Genomic DNA, 27,856 nt, shown 5'->3' on the forward strand with positions numbered 1-27,856 from the left:
AATTTTCTGTTCTTATATCTTAAATAGTAAAATATATTTATATTTATTATATTAAAAAACTGACTGAAACTGACGAATTTTTATTTGCATGCATGACATATTTAGCAAAACTCAGTTGGAATTGTAATTATATTAATGAAATCAGTTATATATTTCTACTACATTATAGTTAAAAACCTAACTTATAACAACGGTCAATAAATATTAATAATTTTAAATAAACAATTACGTTCCTTAAGAAATCTAATGTAAATCTCCTGTTATTAAAATCACTAGCAAATACAAAATTAACATGATATATTTGCTACATATAAGCAGAAATTTTTAATCAAACAAAATTAATTTTTGCTACATTATTTCAATAAAATATTTGTAGCAGATGTCGAGCACTGTCTACCTTGATGAAAATTATCCCTGAGAACAAAATATGTCATTTTATAATTACATATATACATAAAGAACACTATTTGCGCTGAAAATATTTCCTCATAGTTGGTTTTTATTCATTCTATGTTATTCTGTTTTTTCTAAATTCTATTTTTTCAAAATGTTTTAACTTAGCTTCGCAAGACGCTTATATCTTCTGGTTATTGTAATTAAAAGTAAATGGAAACACTCTTGTGTTAAGACATATTATTAGATGAAAATTTCAAGTCAATCCATCGGATTATTTTCGAATATTTCAAAACAAATATAGGGAAAATCAATTTTTGTATTAGATTTTTTTTTAAAAATCGTATTGGTGGGAAAAACTAATAAATATTGCAATGGTTATTTGTATGTTTGAGAGAGTCAGGTTTATATCATATTTAGCAACTCGGAACAAGCAAGTTGGAATTGCAAATATATTAGCCAAACTAATTGTTCTATATTTCCTCTATATTATTGTTAATAACGTCACTTAACAATAGAAAATAAATTGTAATATTTTTAAATAAACAATAAAGTTCCTTAAGGAACTTGTTATACATGTACTATATAGAATACTATGTAGTACAAAGATTCTATTAAATAATAAATTAACATAATATTAATAAAATTAATTAATAAAATAATAATTAACATAATATGTTAATATTATGTTTTACTATTTGTAAAGAAATAGTTCAAACAATTGTTATAAAAAGAAACATTATTTGTTAGATATCCTTTTAATAAAACTTTTATAACACTATATGCAACAGATACCTAACACTAAGATTATCCAACAGATGAATAATATCATACTATAATGTTACGAAGTCCAGATAAACACTAGTTGGTCAAAATGAGACTTTAAAATATAATAACAATCTGGAGTAATCAATAAACAATAATAAGCATAAGCTGTAATAATATATTTCGAATAGCTTTTATTATTAACGTATTATAATTTACTGAATCTGATTAATAGGCTTGATAGGCCTATTAAAAGATAATGTATTATATTTAAATCACCTATATATGTAAACTATCATAAAATAATGCTAAAAGCCATACAAATGGGATTACCATTATGATGTTGTTCTATTTTTGATAGTTTATAAATGAGGAGTTTTCTATGTTTGATAACAATATATTACATACATCAACAAGAAAACTAGAAAAGAACGTATTTTTTAATCATACTTCTTGGTTAATATAATTTTAAATTATTTTGCTTAGTCTTAGGGTATAGCAATGATCTTTTGGCATCACACCATCAAATTGGTTTTTATCTGTTGTTGATTATTTTTATTTTTGTTATTATTAATTTATTAGTACCTACATTACTTATTAGCAATTAATATTCAGAGACAAATATATTAAAAAGCATCGTTATGTATATCACAAAAATGTTTTTGGATCGGGGTATAGTTTATCGATCGGAAACTATTGATTTATTCGCTTATATATAAATGTCCAAAGCCCGTGTTTGTATTTACAGAACACGAGGTTTATTGAATAAAGTCTCGTTGCTTTTTTCTTTCCTTTACAAAATGCCACAATGAACAGCCAGGATTGCGTGCTTTGATCGAATAGTAAAAACAAAAAAACGTCAGTATTACAATTTTTCATATATATATATATATATATATATATATATATATATATATATATATATATATTTATCTTTGCATTTCAATTAGTATTATAAATAGTACAGTACAGTAGAGTTATTACACAGCAAATTAATCTCAAACTATATACAAATTCCAAATTCATTCGAATTAAAAGCAGGAGACCAAAAAAGTAGGTGATTAATTCTATAAAATGATATAAAGAGGTAACATTAAAAGAAGCAATGAAAATATTAAGCATAACAGTTCATTAGCGATACAAAAGCTTGTAAAGGAAAAAAAGGTGTGAAAGCTCCCGAATAATTTCGTGTCATTTGGGTCTGGATGGAAAAATTGAGGCTGCCAATTTTCCAATCTGACACGAAATCATCGAGCGGCCTACCACACTTGTGCGGCATTAGTGAGGGCGTGAGGGTGTGTATGTGCGTGGGAAAATCAAAACTTACTGCCATTAGAAGAAATGTCATGCGTATTCGTAACTGAAAGACAAAAACAAAAAGTAATTATTATGATCTTAGATAGTTTAAAATTTCTAACAAATCATTAGTAGGTTAAAGCAATTCAGATTAGAGTTTCAAATAACAGACTAATTATACTATTACACTTTTTGTCCAATTATCCATTCATTAAATATCTATTGCTGTCTAGAAATTTCTTCAGAAGATTTTAATATTTAGTGCCCGTTAACTATAATTTGGCATAATTATTTCATATACAACTGGTACAAATTTCTCTATTTAATTTTAATTTGTATAAGTTTTAATTTTATTTATGCTTACACAATGATATGGAAAGTTTCTATCGAATACTTACGCTATTTAAAAAAAACCAACTACTCAGAATATTAATTGTTTAAAATGTATATTTTAATTAGATAAACCAAAAATAATGTATTTAAATTATTAGGACTTTTCACTTTATTCCTTATTTAGCTTTTATTATTTGAGCTTTTAACAATTTAATTAGTTGCATTTGTGTTTTCATGAAATAAATGTGAAAAGTAATCGTAATCCAGTAACGATTACTTTCAATAAATATTGTCACTATTTCTGCTCGTTCTCATGGCGTATATTTATTCATAATAAAATGCGGACGGCTACTCAACACAATGAACAAGTTGAAGCGAAACTGAGCTAAACATCACATAATGGGAGCGGGACTTTGGACCCACCCTATATTATAACCGACATTGCGATTGCTGCATCGATTTTATGGTGATGCATGTTTATTACAACAAGGAATCCATGAGTGATATACAAGTCTGAGGAGGATTATAATTAAACCGATATTGATAATTATGGTAACTCATCGAAATTGTTGATAACCGAAAATACAATCGAAATCGTGGGCGCATTAACAAATACCCATGATGGAAAGAACGTACATTAAATTATATGTCACCAATTTTTCCAATTTTATTTAGATAATGTTAAATTTGCTGTCAATTTTAATTTGATTGATCATCATAATCAATCATGTTACAAATATATATATATATATATATATATATATATATATATATTATCAATATTTTTATAACTTCGATCATTTTAACTTTTTTTCTTAAAAATAAAACTGATGATTTTTTCATTTCACCATAAGTATTGCAGAATGGAATCTACATTTATTTAGGATATAAGTACAGACGCACATACGTATTACACTAGTGTCGTCTGATTTTGGGAAAAGTGTGGAATTATATTAAAATTAATTAATTATATTAACTTGAAATTGAAGCATTGCGCCATTACTTGATAAAAATTATCACTTCGCTAACTCGAATCAATGCTCTCTAGTAGATACAGATATGTCAATATTGAGCGTCAAAAAATGTTCCATTTCCTGCTTCAATTATTTCTATTCCACTGAAAAAGCACCACTGTTTTGTTCAGTCGGCTAGTGTTGATTGCAACAGGATAATTGTAAAAATAGTTAAATAAAACATTTCCTTCTTGATTGGTGATTTATTTTGTTTATAATTTAGAGATCTGTATTATGTATATAAATATATATGTTCAAGTGTATAATTAATACAAAAAATGTATGTGCTTATATACTATATATAATACAATCATGAATTTTTATGATGTATGTATATGATATATAATGTATATCATGATGTCTCAGCACTTTTTTTGTATATCCTTATATCCTGTGTGTATATCCACAAACCAGTCGACTTTAACAGGCGTCTATAAGTCTTGTTCGATGTCACATGCGCATACTGTAATTTTTCTATCTGATTTAGATCCCAATCTGTTTAAATTCTATTTTGGAATGTTGTCAATATGAATGAATGAAATGATAAATATTGAAAATTAAAGTAGCTTCATTTTTTACATTTTGATTTAAAATATAATATTTCAGTATAATGTATGAGGAAGCATATATTTTATTATAAATTTCATTATTATTTGATTATCTTCTTATTGATTTTTGGAATCAAATAATTAAGTATAAATAAACCCCAATTAAGAAAATATAATATGCATATTACCAAGTAGTAAAATAAACTTAATATGCAGGAATATAACCCAATATAAGTATCAGTTATTTCGGGAAATATCCCATATATAAATATCAGCTTTCATTCGTAAAACATAAGTATTTCTCCGTGTTGGTAACATACTTTAGTGAGCTGGTATTCATTCGAGTGAAGCTTGTTTCTTATGATACCTTTAATATGGCATCTTAAAGGGTTTAGAAATAAATTAAACATGATTCTTTAGTTGTTTAATTTAATTTTTGAAGAAACTAAATATTAGTTAGCTTAAATTAAATATATAGTATTTTTTTCGTATTAATTGATTATAAATAGAGCAATATTTTGTTTCCCAATATTAAACTACAGCGTTCTTACGCCTATTCTTCCGCCTAATTCATCAGTAATTGTCTAAATATAGTATTCGTTTCGTAGGTGGTTTAAATTCATGCAGCTAACATGTTGTACGTTGTTTTTTCTCCAATTTTTTATTCATCGCGATATAGTGTCAGTAAAAATGATATCTCTATGCAAATGACTTGAACGTAACCCATTTTAACCTTGCATTTCGCTAATATATACATGCCCAACAACATCGAACGAAAAAAGGCTATTAATTATCTGTTTGGAATATCGTAATTCTCTTGTGAATAATTGATCGTTCATTTGACACCTAATTATAAATTTGTTGGTCAAGCGTACGTCATTTTATTGTATACCGATGTACGTGTGTATGACACTTGACATGACCATACTTTTTGCGAGGAAATTTCAATTGTCCTTTTTTATAGTTTTTTCATATTTTCGACAAATATGATCCACAATTCGGATATTTTTTATCTATGATCATACCATAGTAGATTCTTATGAAGCCACACATAAAGTATAACGCGTATGTCAGATATTTTACTTTCGCAATGTTATTCTTTAATCCAATAGTCTACAAAATGTATTATTAACTATTAGGCCTATAAATTAATTTTACGGGACTTAGAGTAGATGGTGTTATTGTATATTTTTTATTATTTTTTTTTGTTTTATTACTCTTCGTGTTTTATTCTCCACAATCTGCCCTATTGGCAATACGTATTTCTTATGTCTATATTATATATACATGGCTTGTAGAAAATCACTTCATTAAGCAATCTTCTGTATAAAATATTATCTTATTTAATTAGTCATATTCTAAAGCTTATTCTAAAGTCTACATATGTCCAGTAATCAGATCAGGTGGTGTTAAACGTTTTAGTCTACGCACTTCACTATCATGTCGCATATTTAGCTGATTAGCGAGTACATTGGGATGCACTGACACTCTTTCGAAGTACTTCACACAAACACGTTGAATAACACTCGTTATAGGTTCTAGAGGAATATCGCGTTGTATCACTTTATTTGAAATATAGTACAGAGCATCAACAATGGCACGCAACACCTTATTTTGGAACCGTTGAATGATGGATATATTAGATTTGCTAGCGGTACCCTATAGTTGGATTCCATATGTCCAAATGGGCTTGAGTATAGACTCATACAGCAATACCTTATTATCTAATGATAACTTGGATTCGCGCCCAATGAGCCAATACATTTGATATAATTTTAGTCCCAGTTGTTTCCGTTTAGAGAGTATGTGCTTCTTCCAGGTTAGGCGTCGATCTAAATGCATACCAAGATATTTAACATGCTCTGTTTGGGGGAGTTGACGATTATTGATATTCACTGGTGGACATGTTCTTCTACGCAGGGTAAACGTTATATGCGTGGATTTTGATTCATTGGCTTTAATGCGCCATGTCTTCAACCATAATTGTATTTGCTCCAGGTGGGTTTGTAGGTTTATTGATGCTGTGACTGGATCTTCATGGGATGCTAAGATTGCTGTATCGTCTACATATGTTGCCACAGTAGTTATTTTTGTGGTCGGCAGATCAGCCGTATACAGAAGATACAGTACTGGACCCAGTACACTACCTTGCGGAACTCGTGAATATATGGGATTTAATTCGGTATGTTCATCGCCTTGATTTACAAAATAAAATGTCTGTCAGTGAGATACGATTTTAGTAACTAATAGTCCGGATGAGGGAGAAGTTTCTTTAGTTTAACCTGCAAGCCCGTATGCCATACTTTGTCAAAAGCCTGAGATATGTCTAGGAAAGTAGCCGAACAATATCTTTTGGCATTTAGGTCAGCGTTTATTTTGTTTACAAGTCTATGCACTTGTTCTATAGTCCCATGCTTATTGCGAAAGCCAAACTGATGTTCTGGAATAATTTTTCTTTTTTCTATTATGTAGTTTAGCTTTTTTATGTATAATTTCTCGAAAACTTTCGAGATTATCGGTAATAAACTTATAGGTCGGTAGGAGGTCATATCTTCTAGTATTTTTCCTGGTTTAAGTATCATTAATATTTTAGCTACTTTCCAGATACTGGGGAAGTAATTAATTCGTAGCATATCAATAAATATAAATGTTTATAGTTTTATACCCTTTTCTGATAGTTCTTTTAAAATTTTGCCAGTAATTAAGTCATAACCAGGAGCTTTTTTAATATTAATCTCTCTCATTATTGTATGTTTAACTTTTTTGACCGTTAATTTCTCGTGCGGTAAATCCATTTGAAATGGCGAATCTAGAAAGCTAGTAATTTTATTTTCCTCATCTTTATGTAGCTGAGACTGGAAAGGTTTAAAAACATTTTTTAGGTGTTTTGAGAAAATGTCGGCCTTCTCTTTATTGCTTCTCGCCCAATTATTTTCGCTTATTTTAATAGGTGGGTTATGCTGCTGGGATCTCCTAAGCTTTTTTGTTGCTTTTCACAACGAATAGTCTGTAGCCTCAGTTGATGTCAAGTTTTCTAGGTATTCTTGAATGCCTTGAATTGTATATTAAATAGCATCGGGTACATTTGTAATCAACTGCATGTTGGAATCTCACTGACACATGCTTCACTTTTCAGTGTCTATCATTTCGTCGAAGTGTGAACAAAACAATTTTTAAGCGGATGAAAATGTCTGAATTTGTACAGAGTTAATCGCATTTACGAGAAGTTTCAAAAATCAAAAAGGCCTTTGCTCATGTGTAATGCTGCTCGATCCGCAGAATCATAGATATTTTTGGCATCGCATATATATATATATATATATATATATAATTAAAAATTATTTATAAAATATATTCCCATTCTTAAGAAGCGCCATTGCTCCATATCCAATGAATTAATATTTGCTTTATACATAATAGACTCAAATACCTTCTTTTAAACCCATAATTAGTGATGAGAAAGCAAGTAAATTAAAATAAGGACATCAGTATTTGAAAATATTAATAATTAATTTTATTATTATTATATTCATAATAAAATATTATATTAATAAAATATAAATTTAATTATTATTTTTATACCAAACATCTATTAGGAATTTACTTTAGTCATAATAACACGCTACTTTTATTAATTATCTCACAATCAAAGCTAAGCTAACTTAAGATGGGCCCATTAAATTGAATTCGAATTTTCATAAAATATTAAAGTTTTCGCCACGCTCATATATATCAACATATCAAAGGGCAACAATTATATACATCTTCAGTCATATTAATTTCCACATGTCCACAATTCTCGTTAATCTCATATTATAATTCTACAAATCCCCCTGTTTGGATTTGATCCGTGCTTGCGGCGTCTGAAGAGGATTCGCATAGTTTGAAAGATGTCTGTCGACGATTAAAGATTATCTTGAGCGCGGAGGAATCGAGTTGGATTTCGATCAAGATTTAACCATACTGAACGGGTTTTAAAGTGATGTCTGTAGCGTGGGTCCCAGACTTTTGCTGTTATTCGGATGAAGTAATAGATTTTTTTAATTGGCCATGATAAATTAGTTCTAAGGGGTATCCAGTTTTTTTGTAAAGCTATTAGGATCATACCGATTTTTTTAGAATTCATCTTAATGTAGATATTCTTAGTACAATCATAATTTATAAATTAATTTACTAGTGCTCTTCTGTTGTACGTACATTAGTACACAAACAAAACATGTGCACGATCAGATGACAGCACGTATATCAGATAATTATATTACTTAAGCTGAAGTAAAAAGTAATACCTATACACTAACAAGTTTGTCGTTTGGTTCATTTTAGTTTTCTGAATTTTTTCCATGTTATCCAATAGCTATACTTCTTCCACATTGCTGTGTTTTAGTAAACGTATGGCACGTTTTAAGGATTAAAACGTTTAATCTTGGATAATTTCGCAAATTCTTTTGATTTTAAAGACCTCGTGCAGTTATTCCCTGTTTATGTTTGCAGCACTGGAAATTAATCGAAGAATGTTGATTTGGCAGCAATCACATATATGCAGTCTATAAGAACAAATCAACAACAATCAATCAAAAAATTATAAAAAATCTTACCCAAGACAACGCTTGGAACTTATTGCAGCTCTTACAAAATAGTAGTAATAGATGAACACTATAATTAAAAAGGCTAATAGAATTGTAATATACTAAACATTTCAGGCAAATATATAGTGAACAAAGAATCCATTTTTACAGAAAATTTTAATAACAATATTTCAATATATCTGAAGACAAAAGGAGTTTGTAGATGCTACTTGAGGTTTAAATTTCGGAGTTAAAATAACAATATACTAATAATAAAAATGACAACAAAAATATAAATAGGCTATATGAAAGAATACTGTGGTAAGCGGTGTATAACTAAGTTGGTATTAATTCCCAAAAAGTATTCGCTTCAAAAGGTTGGTTGAGATTATGAGCTGATAAGTCCTGTATATTTTAATCACGATAATACATATGTTTCCATTTATCATTGTTTTTTGTTGGTGCTATCTGATTAAAAATTCTCATATTATATCATTCTGAAACCATATTCTACCATTTTCGGACAATCAACAATTCCTGAAACTTAAAAAACATCGGATATCCTTTTGTTTCAGTTGAAGAGTTTAAAATTAGATCGAGGAGTATCTCAAAAGCCAGATATTTGGTTTACAAGTTATTTTAAAAAGTTATTTAAAAAACACCATAGGCAGAGACGTTGTCTTATTGCCTTATTATCACATTATTATAAGTAATAATTAATAGTTATAGTACAATTTGGCAGTGTGGAGATAAACTAGACACTGCCGAGTTTTATTTTGTAGCTGTGGAAGAACTTTCACAGGATAAGTGAAGTGATTGGGAGAAGTGGTTGAGAGAAAATGAGAGTTGATAGTATTTGAAACAATCTTGGTAGTCAGAAGTGGTAATTTATATATCTGCTTATAAACTGACTTTACCAAATCAAACAACATACATAATAGCTACAACTATTATGACGATGGATACATATATTATTTTATGTTGTTGACTGAAATGTGTTAACCCAAAGCTTACTTATATCATGAATTAAACCTTTCCGTTCCGATTTCGTCCTTCAAACGGTCCAATAATGCTATATAATAATCGCTGGTGATGGTCCTTCCTTCTTCAAGGTAGTCAATGAAAATTATTCCGTTCGCATATCAAAATACAGACGCCATAACCTTGCTAGCCGACTGTTGCCTTTTCCCATGCTTTGGAGCGGGTTCATCGTGTGCAGTCCACTTGGATGACTGTCGATTGGACTGCGGAATGAAATGATGGAGCCATGTTTCATCCATTGTCATATATCGACGCAAAAACTCGGGTTTATTACGCTTGATCATCTTTAAGCACTGCTCCGAATCATCAACTCGTTGTTTTTGGTTAAAAGTGAGCTCGCGCGGCACCCACATTGCACAGAGCATTCTCATACCCAAATATTCGTGAATGATATGATGTACACGTTCAGTTGATGTCTCTAGAGTGTCTACTATTTAATTCAATTACAATTTACGGTCACTCAAAATCATTTTGTGGATTTTTTTAAATGTTTTCGACGGCAACAACCTCTTTTGGGCGTCCACTGCGTTCACCGCCTCCGGTGCTCATTTCACCACGTCTAAACTTAGCATACCAATCCTTGATGGTTGATTTTCCTGGGGCAGTGTCCGAAAATTCGACATCAGGCTAAATTTTTGCTTCAACTATATTTTTTCCCGTCAAAAAGCAATATTTTATTAACACGCAAAATTCCTTTTTATCCATTTTTTTCACAATAACTGCTTCACTCGAAATGCTATAATTCACAAACTAATGATCCGAAAGCTGTCAATTTTATACACACATCTTTTGAGAGTTAGTGCTTATTAAAAAACGGATGGATTTAATTCTGTTAGCGCCATCTATGTGTCAGGCCGGCGATTTTTCATTTGAGCAATTAACCACAGCCTAATTCAATTTTTATAAAATATTTTGATAAATATTATACATTGTCACAGCAAGACATTTCCTAGAAATGATGAATATGTAACTTATATGATTAGTAGATTTTTATTTTATAACTACGTTCATTAAGCTCTTATTTAGAACCGCCGCTAGAATCTGAACTATTAATCACGTTCAAAATTTACGATTTCATCATATTTCAATAAACTGTATGTTATATCATATATATATTGAAAATACCCCGACTCCAGTAAAGGTAATATTCATGTCTGTCATCACCTGTCGATAACACGGTAAAAACTTAGTTGAGGTTTCATGACGTATACCGATACGATCTCTAAAAACAATAGAAGTTCATAGAATAATAACAACATTTAAGGTGCGTTTATAACCGTTTATGTCTATCTTGTTCTCACACTTCGTTACACATTATTTATCAATGTCTTTCAAGTCGTTCGAGCTGGTTCAGTTCTTCATCTTCTTTTTGTCATAGTAAACAACTAATTCTCGAAGTATTTATACAGTTTCTTTCACAGCGAGACCTTGGGAACATTTACTTTCCTCCCACTACGGTTTTTTACTATTATTTCAAGATTAAATAACGTGCTTTGTTGATATCCATAAAATTAAATATGAGAATGTATCAATGAAACTGTAATACAACATAATAAAAACTAGTTATTATGAATCAATAAACAATTTTGATGAATAACTAATTTTTTGCAAATGTTCATAACTCGTAGATATTGTTCAATACTGGCAACATGAAAAGTTTACACTTGCTTTCTTAATGTTTCCAGTTGGTGTAATTTGGTTTATGTTTGTGCTAGTTTGTAGAGAAGGCCAAACCCGATATTAAATAATCATGCCATTTACTAGAGGAACAACCTGGATAAGACGAGATGTCTTCTGTGATGATCTATGAATTGGTCAAATTCAGACAGAAGTGGTAAAAAGAGTTCTTGAATAACGTTATGTATTGAAAAATATTATGTTCTATGATGGTTATTATAAGAAATGTGAACACTGTAAAATATTTTTGATATATATTTGTATTAAGCTAAAGTTAAAATTAGACTTCGAATATAATATATGGAATGTCTTCATTGTATTAATATATAATTATAAAGTTTCTCCACTTCCATTCTAATAAATTCTACATTTTAATTGATTCCTGTCGATTCTGAAGATATGTTCCTCTGTATAAAGTATATATAACTTTTCTTACTTAATTAATTCGTACTTAATGGTTACATAAATATAGCAAAATGAAAATATCTCAAAATATAAATATTTTTAATGATAATTTATTTATAGGCTAAAAATATTAGTATATATGTTGATGGTACAACTAATAATTTCCTTTTTTTCATAAGTATTTCTCTAAAACGCCAGTGTGAGTCTATTTTGATGTTTAATCACTCTGTAGATTTAAAAATATATTTTCGGAAACATTATAAACATTTTCAGGTGTTATACGAATTTTGAATAGGTTAAAGGCAATTTTTAACTTAACAAATTGTTATCACTAGAAGATTTAGTACACATATTTTTTAAAAATGTTATGCACTTCTTCAAAACGTAACTGTATAAAAATTGGCTTGGTTTTTTTCTTAATTAAAAGTAATTTCATTATTACTAAAGTAATAAAACTATTCATAACATAAATAATAAATTTTAAATTTCTGCAAACAATTATAACAAAATAATGGTAAATTTTCAAATAATTCCTCTTCTGAAGATCTAGAGTTGTTTAAGAAAAGAAAAAGATTAATCGTTACGTTTAAATAAAGTTATCAACGAATTATAAATGTATTCTGCAAAGAAGTGTCCGGAAACCCTATCTCACGTACTGTATTACTCAAATTGTCGAAATAAAGCTTTATTGATAACATTAAGTGAAATATAACAAGGAGCAGTCTACCCATATATTCATCGATAATATTGAAGGAAGCTATAAATATATATGTACACTAAATACTATCGGAGAAGCGAAAATTGGCAAAATAGTTAACACTAACACAAATTATTTTCATAATTCATGATACTAGTCTGAAAATAAGTGTAGAGTCTCCTATTTTAACCTACGCATTAACAAATCTGATGTTTTGACAATCCGAGACCACCTTGCGCCCAACAAAGAGACCGCTCGATGAGATAAAAGAAGATAAACGCGAAGACATTAATTTCATCGAGAAAAGAAGGATGGGACACACGATCGGGCTCATTTTTAATCTGCCGGCACCGTACCCCTTCGAAATCGTCGGGGATGGTCTGTCTCCCTTTCGGGACCCAACAATGGGCCGTAAACTGTCTCCATCCAAGGTCGCGACCGTTTCGAGGTTACAAATTGGCGACTGTATAGCGAGTGAATGAGAGAAAAATTGGTGGTACTTAACACAAGGGTACTTCGAGGTCTTCGGTGTCATTAGAGGGCTATTTGTGGTTGAAGATTCGATGAGATAAATCGATGTGTCAGTTGTGATTTCAAGTATGTTTATAGTCTGTTTAAAAGGATATTTGTTACAAATGGGATACCCGAACGCTTTGAACCTCGCATATTTCATTCTGTTTAATGGATCTTTAATAAGAGTTAAGATATTTAGTTATTTTGGTACGCGGATTGTACTTAAAATTAGGTCTGCAGAAACAATTAAATATATATATTAAAAAACTGTCATATTTGGATATTTTTTTAAAGAAATTACATATTATTTAATGATTAATATATAAAAATGAATAAATGAAAGAAAAGAGAACATTATAGAATATTATCACTTGAAACTGGATATCTATTATACAAGTGTAGTAAATTAGTGCTAATAATCTATTTTTTTTATCCCAGTTTGCTACTGTTTTAAAATTACAAAGTGCTTGTTCTACGGTAGACATGTTGAGCTTAACATCTATGTCCCTGTTTTTAATGTGCACTGAGTTTTACTTGTAACTTCGCTAAACTAGATCAAATATTAATAATAATAATAATTTACATTCTTTGACTAAGCTATCATTATCTAAAAGCCGCAGAATTTCAACAGTAATGTGCTGATAGAGCCTCTGGCATATCTGCTGCTATTTTTCTCAAATAATAATAGACATTTTGTTTGACTCTGAAGTATCGGTCAGTTATAGCAATATCTACATGTATTGCAGAACATACTTTGTTTTTTTCCAGTAATTTTTCAATGATGTTGATGACTCTGTGTACCTTGGCAATGATGGAATATTTGTTAAATTTGACTTAGGATTCAATTTTGATTATTAACATATATATCGGAAATTCGCGATCACCTTACTTAAACCTATAACTATATCTTCAACACCAATACTGAAAGCTGTTCCTTATTCAATTAACTCAACAATTAAATTAATCAGGAAATAAATGGTTCGAGTGTTTTTATTTAATAATTCGACTAGTTAGTAGTTGATAAAAATTCCATCAAGCAACCAAGTACACCAAAAAGCTCCAGTCGGTTGTATCCATTAACTGAGGAGATTTTCTATACTTATGAAGGTATAGAAATTTATTATAAAATTAGAAATTAGATGTCTTCGAACATATCCTCAAGACAAATTTCATTTTATGATATTAGAAAATGAAAAGTATGGTAGCTGTATTAAAACCAATTTAGACAATTATATATAATAAAGTCTAGTAAATATCTAATTATCATATATAAAAAAAATGTTCAACTGAAACATAAATAATGAATTTGTAATTAATGTTGAAACTAATTGATTTAATAATGAAATTAATCACTAGGCTTGAATTAGTTTTAATAATTAGTTACATGTTACTTTTATTCACTTAGTTGTTATTTATGAAATAAACTAAAAACCTTGAACTGTTATGAGTAGCAAAACCAAAACACCGAAAAAGAAAATAATTAATTGATAGTATAAGAAATATTGATACTGAAATCGTTCCTAACTTTCTTTCGTAAAATTAATGATTTATCTGCATAGCTAAATATTTAATATACCATACTTCTTACGAGAACCATAGTGGAATGGCAATAATTCTTAAGGCAAGGTCAGAGAATATAAAACATACAAATTGGTGGTAGATTACCAGATAAAAGGACAGAAATACCGCCTAATGTTGGTACTCGAAGGTCTTTAGTATCATTTATTTAGTTATGATAATACATATATACTCATTTATTTCAATATATTTCATAAATCAATCAACAACTAATATGATCAACAGAATTATGATACAAATGTTCAATATATCAAACAATTAATTTGCGAAAAGATTAATGTTCACTAGAATATTCAAACTATACTTATAACAAAATATACACAAAACTTTTTTTTCACCTTTTCGGGCATATGTTTGGTGTCTCCTGGTCCCGCAGACTTAACAATGGGATGAACAGCGTTTAGGTTGAGGTCGTAAGAGTTACAAATTAGCAGTCATTTAGCGAATAAAAGAAAATAAATTGGTGGTACTTAAAACGATACTTGGCGGCTGATTTCAACCGAAGACACCCGAGAGCGTTTAGGGGACCGTGACGCGTAAAACGATCTTCAGATTATCTGGGAGGTCATGTTGAAGGATGTGTCCCTTGTCAAAACATCTTTTTGAAAGATGTATCTTATGAATTATGTATATCAGTCCAGAAAAAAAGGCCATTTATAGAACTATTTTTTTCTAGATATTATGGCTTTTTATTTTTCACTTTATAAGTTTCTGATGAATAAAAAAATGTATTTGCTTAAAATTTTTATATAAATGTACTAAAATAAAAGTAGACTCCATCTGAAGCCTCAAACCATGGTATATCTTCACAGAAGTTACAAGTGATTGTTTACGGAACTTTGCTACATTATTTTCTTCGAATATTTAGATGCCTTTGAATGCAACCACTACTTGTATAAATAAAAATAATTAAACACGAAACTGGAGATATAATGTCTGATGAATACAATGGTTGGGATATCATAGGTACAATAATTGTGCAAAATGTAATTATTTATGATATTTGTTCAGACATTTCATTTCCTCTATATAATTTCTGTTTCCTAAATCACAGTTTTTGGAAAATTATGTCTATAATATACAGTGTATATTTTATTTTGGTTAGCAAGAGCTATCCTCAATTAGATGGTAGATTATCAACTTAACACACTATTTATTTCTTCCCATTCATGCAGCCTTAATAAATTAAATGCAAAGAAATTTGTTCAAATATAATATGTACAGGATGAGTTTTAAAGTCACTCACTCCAAATATTTATCATATCCATCCCAACATCTAATTTTTGGATAGAGTATTTTTGTTGAGTATTTACAAATTCGTTACGGTAAGATGATTTGGTGCCTTTATATAAAATGCAAGCTAATTTCAATATTACATATTACTGGTATGTTGTAAATGATTTTTGTTAGCCATACTAAAACTAGAATTCTGTTTCTTGTATATTCACATATATGGATGAATATTGACCCAATTGACAAATGACTTTGACAAACTTTGTTTGCTATGCTCTTGGTGTGACTAGGTTCTTGGCAGATTTTCTACTCTGGAAAATGGAAAATCAATCACACGATCTAATAGATAGACTTCTCCAACGTATTATTCATCATTTTCCCAATACTGTGAGCATTATGACAAAGATGGGAATATATAGCATAAGAAGAAATATCTATTTTACACCATATTCGAGGCATGTTGGTTATTGTTATAGAGAGCGAGTTTATAGCTTTACCAACTCAAAAATACCTCATGAGACAAGAAACAGGTTCCACACTATCTAACACAGAGTAACTTAGTTTTCTTAGATACATTTTTATACCAGGGATTGTAAAACCCTAACATACAAATTACTTACTATTTTGTCTTTCAACTAATATCTCATCAAGATTGTAACTAAGTAAGACTGTTGCACTTTCCTTTGCATGCTTTTTTATTTTAAGATTACTAGGTTAGATAATCATTTTCTATCATCAGTCTTATCATCATAGGACAGTAGTCATTTTCGTCTTTAACTTGGATATTCATCATTATTTATAACTCTCGCGCGTTTTCTCGCACTTCAGCAATACAAAACCTTGTGCCTGTGAAGCCATGATGTATCGATCTAAATAAATGGCAACCAGAAAGAGTGCGCTGTGCTGAGTGAGTATATTGGTTATGGTAAAACATTCATATCAAACTTCAGCAATGATCATTTCCTTCATCCTTCATACTCATTGACATTAAAGGTATTCAGTTGATATTGATGGACATCTTCGGTAATATTTTCATTGAGTTAGAGCAGCTCGTAATGCTGTGTTGCACTGTGTTTCGATGTTGATGCGGATGGTTCTGCTGAACTAACTGAAGACTTTTAGTACTTGGAATTACCGTAGCAGAGCCATTTTTCTCCTTAGTTATAACAGGTCAAAAAAACTATTATTTCTTTCTTGGCATGCAAAGATACCACGATCTTAAAACAGTTCGAAATGGCATTTTCAGTCTATTCGAATAATAGCCATTTTCTCTTCTTTTTTGTACTTTGAGCTGGGTTTTCATTCAATAAATGTTGCATTGCTTTCGCGCGTTTTTGATAGTCTAAACAAATCTTTGTCATTAATATCAAAATCGCCATTTTAAAACCGTTAAAATCAAAAGTCACACTTTGGACATGATGGGGCAGTATCACCAAGTGTTAGTGTAAATTGTTAGTGAGCTTCGGTAGCCTATTTCTTCAGCGTTCTTCACGTTGATACTTCGCACTTTCACAAGTAAATATCAGGGATCAAAATATATTCAAGCAAATTTATACCAAGTGACTTTTTGTTAATTTCTATCAAATTACTCCATCGGAAATTATAATATTTTATAATGATAACACATAAAATAAAATAAGAGACAAATATTCTTACACAAAGATTCACCTTAATATTAAATGGTTCAAAGCAAATATCGAGAGAGGCACTCATGCAATACGAGTAATGAGTGTGAAAGTGTGAAGTGGCTCTGAACAATAACTTAATTATTAAATGTCCTTTTGAAAGAAACGATATGTTATTGTGAAAAGTTAATAAATCACCCACACTCATATTTTCAACAAAGCTTATTTAAATATAGTATAGTCTAATCCGTATTCCTACACATTATTCCTTAATCTTATACTGTATCCTAACCTAAGAATATTGAACTGATCCACGTTGATCTAGATAAAAAACGAATCGTCTGGTCCCAGCGGATACAAAACAAAAAAAAATACGCAACGGAGACAGTCGGCCACAACCTATTAAACCATTTTGCTAGTCACCAGAAAATAAAAGTCCAATATTAATATTTATGTTTACCTGTGCGATGACCAAGCGGATTTTTACCATTTTTTTTTCGGATCTCGCTTTAGCGGTATCATGAAGAGTTCGCCCGAAACGGTCCTATGCAAAGTTAATTAAAGTTTCGATTGATTGCATGTTTGATAACCTTGCCTTGAATTAGTTTTAGTTCGTTTTTTTCCTCGTAGTTATTCCTCTGCGACTACCAGCGTTGCATTCTGGTTTGCGAGCGAAAAAAGCGACCGGGTTAATTCGGAATGTGAATTGTTTCAAACTGCTGCTCGAGCATTTCGCGGCGGTTTCTTGGCCGTGATGGAGTCCCGACGTGACTCAGCGACATCTACGGTAATCAATCGAACAAAAAAATGAGATTTTTCAGATTTTTTTTCATTTGAGTAACCTTGTTTCCACCAAGATATTATACAAGTAATAGTTTCGTATATTGTCTCTCTTGCATTTCATGTTGTCACATTTGAAGACTATTTTGTGCTACGTCCCATGTTCATATATGTCTTATGCTGTCTTGATTATTGTCATATCCTCAGCAATATCTTTCTAGTGCTCATAAACATTTTAAATATATCCTCTATAACTAATTATACTTAAACTATTTTCTACATTCATCTTAAATATTATAGCGATGCCACATCACTAAATCAATAAATGTCGGGTCTGGCACACTATGTATGATTGTTGGGTATGAAAATGCTTTTCAAGTGTGTTTTTAAAGTGATACATGTATATACAATAACGTAATACACTTTTATATGTATTAAATTTAAATGAGGTTACGTAAGGCAGCTGATGTACTGAACATATCAGGAAGTGTAATTTCAAATTAAGGCGAAAATTTGAGCGCGTGTATATTGATTTCGAAATAATTGTATAACATAAAAACAAAAATGCTTAGAAGCGAAAATGCTAAGCTCACAATGGTACTTCCTACATCGGATTACATATATGAGACTGAATTAAAGGTACTTTACACCTGAATCGAAATGATCATTAGTTAAGTAGACAGTAGCCATTGAAAGTTGCCGCAAAAACGAATCGTTTGAGGAGAAGCAAATGAAATGTTATGATAGCGTTACGAAAGCATGTTGATGAATAAAATCGAATTTCTAAAACTAACTTTTTTTAGCTATATCAGAAACTTATTTAATTATGTTTTATATAATAGTTACTTGCCTATCTTTTATCACAAAGTTTATAATAATAGATTTATGTCTAATAACAAAACAACAATTATTCATCAAAAGAACTCTTTGGTAAACATTTAACTAAGGCAATACAGCTGGAAATCAAATCAATAACTCTGTATAGCTCTGTGAACTAGAAGTCTATTTACGTACAAGCAAGGTAAATATCGAAACCGTTCAATGATTTCGGAGTATATAATGATATTCTTGCTAATTAATTATAATTAGTTCTTAATGGAACATTCTTAATGAGCTCGGGCAAAAATTGTACTTCCATATCCCATCAACCATAAGCTTCACAAAATTATGAAAAACTATTCCCTATTTTATTGGAACTATCAGAAACTTGATCATTAGCAAAATCACAACATGCCAGTGTTTTTCTTAATTATAATAATTTAGTAAGTTTCGGTGTTAAATAACTAGTCGATCAAATTATTGGTTAATTTTCAATATTAGCTCAAGTTAATAATCGTGTAATAACAACAAATATTTAAATTATATTAGGTGCTTTACTTCTCTTATTTTTATTTTTCCTTTTACAAAACAATAGATTTTCCTTTTATTATCATTAAATTATTCCTGAAATGGTAAAAATTTAATTTTCGTTCATTATTTTTGTTGTTTGGTTTGAAGAAACAATTTGGCAATATATTCGTTCGAAAACCATACATTACAAGCTAGGTGTTGGACGAAGATCTAGCTCAAATGCTCAAGGAACTTACAGGTAGCTTAGCAGTTGATGAGTCAATTATTTCCAGAACTATACATTCAATGGATCAATACAAAGGCATAGGAAACGGCTACCAGACGAGTTTCCTAAAAATGACACTTCAAACCGTTTCAATGTCACTCTTTCTTTACTTGCCAAATAATAAAGGAGACATTTTCTGTAGTGCAATGTGACTAGAAATGAAAGCTACTCGCTATGGTGAGATCAGCAAAGTCATGTATTACAAGTTGTTGAAATCCGATGGAACTGTTACTACAGATATTTACAATAATTGAGCAAATTGAACGACGTATTGCCAAAAGTACCAGAAATAGCGAGTAGTAGGCACAAGGTTATATTCCTGCATAACAAAGCATGTTGCAGGTTGAATGGGAAGTTCTCTCGCATCCAGAGTTCTCCCTAGGCATAGCGTCTTCTGCTTACCACTTGTCCAAATAAATTGCCATGGATTGGTTGACACATGGTCTCTATATGTTGAGGAAGCGCGAAAACTAATCGATTATTGTATCACTGCCAACCTAACATCGCTCTTTCTGCATAGTATCGCCGTGCTACCCAAAAGTATCAAGCGAACGAATCAGGATTAAAATACATTCAAACATCAAACATATATTTGAATTTGTATTTACGTCTGCTGTAGTAACATAATGTAAATTAGCAAAAAACAAAAAAATTAGTGAAAAAACTGACTTACAAGCAGCTAATACATTATGTATTGGAAACAAGTGTTGAAGAAAATAAATACAAAATAATCAGATGTGTAATTACGTACGTTTATACGTTTATATATGCTTATTTTTTCATTTTCTATGTAACATATATTTGATTCGTGTAACTAATACATGCAATAGTATATGCAACGTTTCTGCTTTGTATGCAATCATATCTTCTATTGGAAGATCGTTATCCAACGTTATATATACCAAGAATTAACCATAAATGCTGCAAATTTGTAAGTATATTGTTAATGTCATTACATATTATGTATAGGTGATTCCCATCGTTCAATGACTCAATTCAACTGTCACATATTGCGTGGCATCATCAAAGAAATCCATATCCATTGTTCGTCGGACAACGGAGAGAGATATCCGTCCCAAGTAACGACGACGAAAGTCAAAAGCCAAAATCGTAAACGAATCAAACGAGCATTCGTACTAATGGCAGGCAATTTATATCTTTGTCAGATTCCTTCGGGGTCCCTTCTCGAACGTGACGCGGTTCCAAACAAAGATCGCTCCGCATATCAAACTACGAAAGGCTCTCATGGTCAGATTTGAATAACGTTACAAATTCGACGGATGGACGTGAAGGTTTTATTCATTTTTCAACCATTTACACCGATTTTATTTTTAAAATACCTTTTCGAGTTTTCCGTACAATTTACGAGACTTTCAGTGAATATAATTTTTATAAAATTACGGATTATATTTACTTATTTTTAACAGTTTCAATAACTAGATGGTCTTGAAGTCATACATACTTTTTATTTCAGACTAACATACATACATATTTGATATGTGAATGTTTTACTGAAATCCCTTACATTTAAAAAAATCGTTGTTCACGCCAATTTTAAATAAGTCAATCCATAATGTCGACTTTTTGATATTAAAAATTAATTATTATTATTTGTTATAGTTAGCTACAGATTCCCAATGTTTTTATTTTTGTTGGTTTAGTATAAAGGTTCGACATCCTTGATATATTTAGAAGTAAATTATTGCACATAGGAAGTTGGTCCTGTAGCATAACATTTATATTCTTTAAATTAGTTAGTTGATAAAGTCGCTCAATGCCATCATGCGTTTTCTGGGCATATCATAGAAATGAACAGATTCGCGATGTTTTTATTTTTCTTGGTTTAGTATAAAGGTTCGATATCCTTGATTTTTTTAGAAATGCACATAAGAAATTGGCCCTCCAACATAACATTTATTCTAGTTAATTAGATAATAAAAGCATAATTTCTTGAAAACCCCCACATATTATGTAAGCTTCATACAAAAGGCTAAAAATATTAATATATACAAGTCATAAGTAACATAAGAACTAAAGTCATTCTATGCCATCATGAATTATTGGGTGTTTGGTAAATAATATTTTTAGAAAATTATTCGTTATCTTTAGTTAGCTAACATTAATGATTTTTTTCCATAACATCTTAAATCTGGTTTAATGGAAGATCTGTGAGATTATCATAATTATCATAGTCTATATTCATTAGAATATGTAGTTTTTGTATGTAAAAGTGTTGGCGAAGGCAGCGTTCGCACATTTCACTCACACTCTCATTATTATTATTCCCTTCATTTATTCATAAGGTAATTAATAAGGTAATAATGAACTAACACGCATATAAGAAGATGGTCCTCTGGTATAACATTTATATTTTTTAAGTTCAGTTAGCTAATAAAATTATCATCTATTAAAAGTCCCGACATATAATTTGAGCACCTTGCGAAAGATTGAAAATTTGAAGACATATAAGACACAAGTAACATAAGAACCAGATATGCTCTATACCGTCATGGATTTTCTAGGCATGTTATAGACATGAACTGCGGATTAGTGTATATTCTGTAAATAATATTTTTATAAAATTATACGTCATATTTAGTTGACATTGTTGAAATTGTTTCATAGTATGATGAAACTGGTTCGATATATTCAAAAGAATATATAGATTTTGTATGTGAAGGTGTTAGTGAAAATCTAAACGTTTCGATTTAGTCAGAGAGTTAGCGTTCACACGAATTTGATATAAAATATTCATTATTCATTAAGTATTGGTTAATTAAGTTCAAGTTACTTAATAAAGTCATAAATTGTTAAAAGCCCCAACATATGATATGGAATATCTTGTCATACATGTACGAAGACATACATAAATTGTGTGCAAATACGAAGACATACTTTCTGTATATCATAATTAACAAAAGACATTATATACCGTCAGGATATTCCTGCGCAATATATTTTCCTAAAGCATATTAAAACTGGGGTTTAAAAGATCTATGATCTGACTCCAATTTAGCTTAAAATTAGTTTTCAGATAATAACTTAGGCATTCAATTATCAAAATTTACCAGGAACTGTATCCTAATTCGAAGACAAGTATATAAGAACGAGGTACATCGCATTATTGTCAAAATTATATGGTACGTTACAAAACAGGATATCAACAATGATTTAAACTATATTCAGTGAGGATATTCAATGGTTTACAAAAAATTCAAGGTTAGTTTAGGCTCAAGCAGTCAAATACTTGGTCACAACTTTTTATTCGACAAAAAAAAATGTGGTAGTTTTACTATTACAGTTTTATATGTATCCCTATGTAACCAAGTATCTCACAAGTAATTAGCTAAATCAATTTGTACCTATATAATTGTCGAAGTGCACAAATAAATGTATCATAAATCAAATATAAAGATATCAGAATAAAGTACCTACAGTATCGTCAAAATTTCATGGTAAATCATTAAGATCCAAATCATTAAATATCCACAGTGATCTAATCTAGGGAGCCAGTGAGGATAATAAATGGTTTATAAAGAAACATAAGATGAGGCCATGGGAATATCAATATGTACTATAAATGCTTGACCACTTATTCGGAGTGAATCTATATGAAGGTTGAAGGTACATTTTAGTATGCTTTAACTAGTTTAAGTTTCAGTTTGAGACTATAGACCTAATTACGAATAATATTAGAAGTAAATGTTAAACTACTAAAAGCTAGTAATGATATTGTGGCGACCGCCACGACCCTTTAGACCACCACCAATTCACCATCAACAACTACAAAGGTTGGCAACGCCGGTGGATTGGTACCATGAAGTTCTGGAGTATAAAAGGCCATCACGACGACGTCTCGCCCTCTTTCCTTATCACCGCCCCCCTGTAACAGTACCACTTCCACAGCGCTACCGTACTTCCTTCACCTTAACCTAATATCCTGTCCATTCTCCCATCGACCACATGTATCAATCGTAAGTTCGAATAAACAACTTTGATTCAACCAGTGTTTTTAGTTCCCGTGCAAATTCCTTCCAAAAATAGTAGTGAGTGTTCTGACAAATAATCGCAGCGGCAGCCACACATTTCGACCGATCGACCGACCCGACGAACATTCCTACAATTGGTGACCCCGACGTGATCAAAGTGCCTAACAGGTAAATCAACTCAACATAAGCCACTCGACAGGTGCTTGACACGTGCATGGAAGGATAGCACGAGGAACGGAACTCATCAACATCACGTGGTCGACGACATCCCACGAGACTAGCCTGATGGACGAAAACCACAGAAGCCCATCATGTATACCAGCAACACATGAGCACCCTCGCAACACGAAACGGGACACGTAACACATTTACAGGTACCCTCAAACAAAGCTAAACGCCTCAAGACGAACGACGTCCTGCTACAGCTCCGATGGCAGCTGATCCCGTAAGACTCCTCGCTCAGGTTGGGATCCCCATCTCATCAGCAGTCCCCGGGCGTTTGTTTGCGTGATTGCGGGTGCCTTCCGGAACTTGCATCACATATAGGTACGTTCCACGGCTGTTCCACTAGGAGGGGAGTTATGTGGCGACCGCCACGACCCTTTAGACCACCACCAATTCACCATCAACAACTACAAAGGTTGGCAACGCCGGTGGATTGGTACCATGAAGTTCTGGAGTATAAAAGGCCATCACGACGACGTCTCGCCCTCTTTCCTTATCACCGCCCCCCTGTAACAGTACCACTTCCACAGCGCTACCGTACTTCCTTCACCTTAACCTAATATCCTGTCCATTCTCCCATCGACCACATGTATCAATCGTAAGTTCGAATAAACAACTTTGATTCAACCAGTGTTTTTAGTTCCCGTGCAAATTCCTTCCAAAAATAGTAGTGAGTGTTCTGACAAATAATCGCAGCGGCAGCCACACATTTCGACCGATCGACCGACCCGACGAACATTCCTACAATATATATGCAATAGGCCTTTAAATAAGAAGATGCTGATAGAAATATAAAAATGGTCGAAAAAACAATATTCCATCTACCGCGTTTTATCTATGAGTGGAATAGTGGAATCTATATGCCAGGAGATCCAAAATCAAACACGTTTTTAAAAAAATGTATATGATGTCTATAAAGCTATAGGAGATGATTTCTTTATATAAATCAACTAAATATATATTGCAAGATTTCCGACATTTGAAGGAGCTTTCAAATATTAAAAGCGTGAAAACTATATCATTATGATTTAGGGCTAAGGATCGAAAGTTTTGAATGGTGAAAGTAGAGAGAAAAAAAATTAGAGCTCAATCTTCTTTTAGCCATATTTTCTGTAAAAAAATGACTATTTTATATATGAACGACAATCTTTCATTCCAATTCATCATTTTATGTCAACTCCTCTGTACATCAATTTGAAAAGCTGTATATCATTTCTTTATTCAGGAATGTAATTTAATAATTACTTTCCAACTTTTTTTTTTAATTTACTTAATAATAAATTAAATAGTGTATTTTATATATAATACTTAATAATAAATATATATCTACCCATGAATAAAGTTATTTATTATTAATTACTGATGTTTATAATATATTATCATATATATATATATATATATATATATATATATATATATATATATATATATATATATATATATATATATATATATATATATATATATATATATATATATATATATATATATATATATATATATATATATATATATATATATATATATATATCTAAATTCTTTTTGATTTGTATGTAAATATAATGATATTTATGAAAAAACATTTGAAAATTTTGTTTTATTTAAAATGATTTACTAATTATTTTTGAAACTATAAAACATTTAAATATGGACTTAAATATATTAAATACCAATATAAAGGTAATGGCATGTATTTTTCTACTGTTTTATACTTTGTTTACGGCGATAATACATAATTGGCTACTAATTGTACTAGAATTTATTTTGTTTTATTTATTGTTTGTGTCTTTATTCGCTATATAGTCCTTTCGATTTTAATACACCATAAGACGTATTAATAAAGTCAGTTTACGATTATATGAGGTGCTATGGTATGAAACTGATTAGTAACACTGAGTTAAGAAGACGACTAACACTAGTTTTGTGAATTTAGCTCAATAGATTTTGTCCATATTCTGATATTACATTTTAACTATTACAAAACATTAATTTTAATAAATACATTACATTAATACTTACATGCTCCAGCAACATGGACTTTCCTCATCCATGGATAGATTTGTCTGTCACCATTTTCTTCGTCGTCATCCTCGTCATCGTTATTGGTGGAACTTCCTTGTCCGTCATCGAGCTCATCTTGCTCATCAGACCCACCTCCATCCTCCAACCTCAATCCCAGTTCTTGTAAGGAATGAGCACCTGGTGGTGATCCTCTGGAGTCCTGTCCGTGGCCCACCGAGGCTGGAGAACAAACACTTGAGTTCACATCACTGGGTTGAGACACGTTCGGTGAAATGTCCGCAATATTTTGCAGGATATTGGGCGATGTGGTGGTAGGCGGTTGGTTGGGGTGACCGTTGGGCAACGAGGCACAGTTGAGGAGCTGGTTTTGAGGCTCATGAAGAGGCTGAACGGGCCGAACCTGATGCAGCGGCGGTGACGGATGGTGCAACTGATGGTGGTAGTAATTCCCATAACCACCGTATCCGGAATTTGATAGAGGCAACGTGGTGGCCCCATACGCTGACTGGTGATGGTGGTTGTGGTATCCATACTGGAGATGTTGCGGCTGGTTGAGGTGGTGATTGCCGAAGAAATTTTCGGACGCGGATGGTATGTAACTGCTCTGGCTGTATTCTTCGCTTGGCGGAAACTTGGGATCGACCACGACCCCCGCGGAAATGTGCTGTGGCTGCTGATAGCCCGACACGGGGTTCATCAGAAACGAACTCATAGTCATTAATAATTTTTCCGGTATCTTCGGATGGGAAAGAGTGGTCGACGGCCGACTGCCCACCTCGCTCTACCCGAATCGACGTTCCCGCCCCCTTGGGCTCCAATTAACAAGCCACGTGACAGATACCCGACCAATACGAACGCGTGACGTCACCGGGCATGATGGATGACGGGCCGGCACTACGGCTGGTGGGGGGAGACCGAACACGCGGTCCTAGAATCGAGGGGCGGAGTTTATTTTATTTTTGTTTAATTGTATTGTTTTTTACGTTTTCTTCCTAGCTAGTCGCAGGCGTTTTTCACTTTATCGTAGCGTTCTGGAATAGAAAATTCACTAAAACGAAAACCGATTCTATGTCGCCTTGGCGATGATGCACGCGAGATCAAACGTAAACAACGAATGATATTATGTTGTATGAGAGAGTGGGGGAGACGTACACTGATCAAAGACCGTCGTTCTCGTTCAACAGCCGCACCAAAACTGACAACACCAACCGAAGAATAACTGGTGGCTTCTCGTAGTCTCCGACTTTACTCCTCCCACTTTGGCCCGCCACTTATCGGTCCATTTCACCTTTTCCCGTTTGCTCTCTCTCTCCCTCGTCCTGGGCTCAGAGCACCGGATAGAGACAACAATATCGCTTCGTGCCGGAGCTGTCGTCAGCCGAGACGAGAGAGTTGTGTGAACGTGTGATACGCCGCCGTTTCTCTCTTTCTATTTTTCTCTCTGTTTTGGCGTCGGCCGGTTAGGTTTTTTTTCGTCGTTCCCTTCTTTTCTTGGGAGCTTTTCTCGATGGCGGACCCGGGAGGATTTCCGAATATTCCTGGA

General features: G+C 31.7%; 1 protein-coding gene across 2 annotated transcripts in view; it reads right to left on the reverse strand.

The window, feature by feature from the left end:
• Dfd (homeotic protein deformed) overlaps positions 1 to 27,159 on the reverse strand; it is a 44,419-nt gene extending 17,260 nt beyond the window's left edge. Inside the window, exons 1-2 of one of the 2 annotated variants that reach the window (XM_076410351.1) lie at positions 26,311 to 27,159; positions 2,486 to 2,518 (exon numbers count right to left, since the gene is read on the reverse strand). In XM_076410351.1, coding sequence (XP_076266466.1) covers positions 2,486 to 2,518; positions 26,311 to 27,031 — 754 coding nt within the window. In that variant the 5' untranslated portion in view covers positions 27,032 to 27,159. The remainder of the gene's footprint in view (positions 1 to 2,485; positions 2,519 to 26,310) is intronic. The other variant, XM_076410362.1, reaches the window with a different exon arrangement.
• Between the last annotated feature and the right edge of the window lie 697 nt (positions 27,160 to 27,856).

This window comes from Rhynchophorus ferrugineus, unplaced genomic scaffold, assembly GCF_030347505.1.
Source record: "Rhynchophorus ferrugineus isolate W39M unplaced genomic scaffold, kcgeb_rfMv2 rfM1, whole genome shotgun sequence".
Classification (NCBI taxonomy): Eukaryota; Metazoa; Arthropoda; class Insecta; order Coleoptera; family Curculionidae; genus Rhynchophorus; species Rhynchophorus ferrugineus.